The sequence below is a fragment of the Otolemur garnettii genome, unplaced genomic scaffold (assembly GCF_000181295.1).
Source record: "Otolemur garnettii isolate 467f Iridium unplaced genomic scaffold, OtoGar3 scaffold00058, whole genome shotgun sequence".
Classification (NCBI taxonomy): Eukaryota; Metazoa; Chordata; class Mammalia; order Primates; family Galagidae; genus Otolemur; species Otolemur garnettii.
In genome coordinates this window covers 8,280,810-8,285,276 of record NW_003852453.1, presented here as the reverse complement: position 1 = coordinate 8,285,276, position 4,467 = coordinate 8,280,810, and the positions used below count along the sequence as shown (strand labels likewise).

The window sequence follows — 4,467 nt, the reverse complement described above, 5'->3', positions numbered from 1 at the left end:
GTGAAGATGACCACTTTTGTCCCTCAGGAGTACAACTCTCCTTTCTGGGACCCACCTCCAGGCCAAAATTTCCCCCAGATGTTCTGATTCAGTCAATCCTGAGACTGAATTGAGCCTGGGATTCTGATCCCCTAATTACCACACAGCATCAAGGAAGGTGGACGGTCACAACATAAAGCAATTTCTGTCCAGTGATGTTGAAAGAAAGAAGTTCTCTGAAGCTCAAGGAAAGGAGTGCAGTGACGAAGACCCTTGTTGAAGCCAGTGCCTTGTCACCGAACTGGAGGTCACGATGGAGGTCGCAGTTGTCACTGCCTTTATATCACTAGCTGAACATCAACAGTTCACCTGTCTCATTGAGTGACCTCTTTTTGGTTATACACTTTTATACACCAGATACCGTTACTCCTTATATTTCTTTATTTACTTTGTATTTTTACCATTGTTTTAATTTGGAAAAATACAATAACACATTTTTCATCCTTACCTTTATATCATGGCAAGTTCTACAGGTCTTCTACTCTTGAATACGATATACAATATCCTTTTTGAATGAATGTATTAAAGTAGGAGGAGTTGATCCATTTAAAGAAAACTACTAATATTATGGTAGTACCGTAGGCATGCTGATATGGCAAAAAATGTGGTATCACTACGAGAATAACTGAGGTTCCAGAGACTGCACTTATGTCTGGGCTACAGCAGAAAGTGTTATAGAATTTTCATGGAGTGTGGTATTTGATGAATGGTGTATGAGGGAGCATCTCACCCAGAGCCATCTCTCATTCCCTCTCTTTGCAGAAAGGATCCCCAGATGTCACCCAGTGGATCCCAGTCGCCTGGTGCAGTGTTATTAGCCACAAAGTCTACACCTGATCAATACCGTGATGACCAGACACAGCTGAGTGATGGGCCCAGTAGAGCATGGGCTTGCTGTGCCCAATGTGTGTTCTAATATCTGCTCTCCATGTATCTGTTCAGTAAATTTTGGGAGGTGGAGAGTTTTTGTGCATTCATTTGGAGCCTCCAGATGTGCGTACTCTCCCAAGTCCTACCCAGCTCTTTAGGAGGTAAGGGCAGGGTTTCACTCTCCACATCACTTACTTAGGGAGAGGAAATAGCTACTCCCAGTCAGCTACTGCCTAAACAAGAGATGCATTGCTAACAGCTAAGGTGACATAGAGGATATATATGTTTTCAGAATTGAAATCTGATGCAATGGTTGGTAGACTCTAGCCTCACGTATCACATCTGCAGGGTCATTGTGAGGCAGGTATGGGTTTTAGGGGGTGCATCCAGGCACAGTGGCTGCCTGTGTTTGCAGAATTGGCTGGTATCACAGACGGGCATATAGTTAAACATTGGGCCAGGAGGAAAATTTCTCTTTATGTTTTATATTTGCTAACATAGTGATATACAATCTTCATAGGCTAAGAGCCAGGATTGTATCCCAGGTTGCAAGTCCAGCTGGGCAGAGCACAAGGCAGGATGGTTACCAGGTGTGTGTGCCTTGTGCTGTGTGCCTGGAAACAGCCTTAGTGACTAATGAGGAGGCCCCTGCCTATCTCACGTAGGCTGAGAGAGGGGTGCTTTCTATTACCTGTTTTTTTTCCTGGATAAAAGTAAAAGAGAAAGGAACCCTAGCCTTCCTTTTTAGACTCACAAAGGTTGACTTGGGCTAGGGTTCCTTCCTCTCTTACGCCTTACCTCCTCTTCAACTTCTCAAGGAGCTCACCATTAGTAGACAGAGTCTAATCCTGTCACAGACTCCCTACCCCTACTGCAAACCCCCTGACCAGCAGGCGCCCTGGCTTGACTGAGTGCTGGTGAGTGCTCCTTTGTGCATTTGGGTCTCCAGAAGCCTCCTTTCAGCTACAACCTACAGCCTTGGGCAAGAAGCCATGAACATCTCTGGGGTTGCCTTGTGCATTATGGCTGCTGGTTGCCCAATCCTTCCTGATGTCAGTGTTGGTCTGGCCAGGCTCGCCAAATGACATGGGGAAAAAGAATGCATCTTCTGGGTACCTGCCTCTTCCTCTGGCCTTTCCTAACCCCTCCACCCTACCGCCCTCATCCTGGGCCAGTGAACTGACAGTGCACCTGTGCCCAAAGTCAAGGTGTTCTGCCTTATTGGAAGAGCAGTCACTGTACTGCCCTGAGGGGTTAAAGCAAGAGGAAGGGCTGCCGTCCTTGTCTCCCACTCTGTGGTTGGAGTCAAAGGCCTCCGTCTCTGGTCCTGACTTTGCCATTGAGCTTCTGTGAGACCCAAGGCCACCCCTCCCCGGCTCTGGGCCTTGGTTCCCTCTGTGGCATAGATGGGACAACAGTTTTAGAAACTATTTTTGGCCCTTTCACATCTGACTGTGACTATCTCTCCTTGTCAATAAATGGACATGCCAATCACTACTTCCAGTGAGTTCATAATACTTCCTTCACCAGCTGTGCCAGGGTGTGTTTAACAAATTCCCTGTTATTGGACATTCAATGATCTTGTTAGAGATACTTTGAGCATCATCCTTGTGTCCCCAGCAGTTTGCAAATGGCACTTTCCCAGGTGTACCCAGAGTTCTTTATATCCCCCCAATTGGGTGGTTTCACAAGCATTGACCCCCTTCCCCCCAAGCACACACATCTGACTTGTCTACTAATGGTGAGCTCCTTGAGAAGTTGAAGCATATTTTGAATTTACCTTTATATCCATGACACTCAGCCAAGTGTCAGAAACTCTGGCAAATATTCTGAGACTGGATGGACACAAGGATGGATGGATGTTTACAGCCAGGGCCTGTGGGGAGAGGGAGTTCATTATTACCTTCTGTTCAAAAATCTCTGCTTTGAGGGGCAGTGAGTTCCCTGACCCTGAAGGTGTGTGGCAGGAGGCTGGGCCAGTTGGCAGGAACATTGTAAAGATACTGTAGGCATCAGAAAGGGGACTAGATGGAATTTAAAATCACTTCTAAACTTGAGAACCCAGAACTCTATGCAACACTAACCCAGGGAAGCTAAGAGATGTGTCCTGAATTGCCCAGTTGAGCAGTTGTGGGGCTGTTATTGTGAATATTTCTGAGCTTGTGCTAAGGACCCCAGACCAAAATCTCCCCTTACATAAGGGCTTCTGCCTTTGAGAAGCTTGAAGCCACTAACTATAGAGTCCCACAAAGGGATTTTGTAACAGGTTGCTCGACAAGTTTGTGGCTATCTGTAATCTGAGAGTTTAGGCTGGACTAGTTACATAAAAGACTCTGAACTGTGAACTCTGGGCGGGCGTGGCTTGAAGGTTCTAACAGATGCCCAGGGAGATCTTTGGAACTGCAGAGAGCCTTTCTCTTATCCCTGGCAAGATCACTGGGCTTCGGGGTCAGGCTTTGGGCTGGAAGGCACAGCCTCTCTGAGTAGCATCAAGACCTCTGAGATTCTGCTAGCTGCTGCCCTTGCAGGATGTGGCTCTGTGCTCTGCTCCTGGCCACTCTCACCACTTCCACGGCTTGGGGTGAGTCTTTCAGAAATACAGGGTGGCCATAAAGTTTGTGTACAACAGGGTGGCACCTGTGGCTCAGTGAATAGGGCGCCAGCCCCATATACGGAGGGTGGCGGGTTCAAACCTGGCCCTGGCCAAACTGTAATAAAAAAAATATCTGGGTGTTCTGGCAGGCACCTGTAGTCCCAGCTATTCAGGAGACTGAGGCAAGAGAATTGTCTAAGCCCAAGAGCTGGAGGTTGCTCTGAGCTGTGATGTCATGGCACTCTACCGAGGGTGACAAAGTGAAGACTCTGTCTCTAAAAAAAAAAAAAAGAAAAAATGTTTGTGTGCAACAAATTGCCCGTGAACTTGACAGCTACCTTGTACAAATATTGAGGGTTGGAAATCCTTGTCTTGGGCTGGCTCTGTGGAGGTGCACACTCCAGACTCGGACTTGCACTTGGGGCAGCGAAGCCCAGTCAGCCCCAGCCAGTGCTGAGATTTAAGGGATGAGAAGCACCTGAGTCCCCAGATGCACTGCACACACCCAGGCAGGAGGGCATGAGGCTAATGGCAAACCTCACACATGAGGAATTTGGAGAATTCAGCTTAATTTACCCTTGATTCAGATATGGCTGGATCACAGAGATTAACATAGCAGAATATAAAGAGCAAGGACACTGGGGCAGAGTGCCTGGGTTTGAGTCCCGGCTCAGCACTTCCTAGCTATGAATGAGCCTATAGACAAAGAATGTAACTTTTCTGTTCACCGGTTACTCCATCTGTAAAATGGGGATGTTGGCAGTACCTACCTCATTGGGCTGTTGTGAGCATAACATGGGTTCTTTCTGAAGCACTTAGGCTCATGCATGTTATAAAGAAAGTGTGGGAAAGGGATGGATAAATGAAGGGATTGTTTATAAATGTGGTGAATTAATAGAAAATTTGAGGAATGGTGGGGGCAGTGTCTCAGGGGCTAATTTGTTAGTTTGTAATTCACAAACTAA

General features: G+C 46.9%; 1 protein-coding gene across 1 annotated transcript in view; it reads left to right on the top strand.

Annotated features, from left to right (window-relative positions):
* Window positions 1–3,335: 3,335 nt before the first annotated feature.
* The window catches only part of LOC100966144 (liver carboxylesterase 1-like), an 81,577-nt gene continuing 80,445 nt past the window's right edge, over window positions 3,336–4,467 (top strand). Inside the window, exon 1 of the mRNA XM_012806857.2 lies at window positions 3,336–3,490. Coding sequence (XP_012662311.1) covers window positions 3,439–3,490 — 52 coding nt within the window. The 5' untranslated portion in view covers window positions 3,336–3,438. The remainder of the gene's footprint in view (window positions 3,491–4,467) is intronic.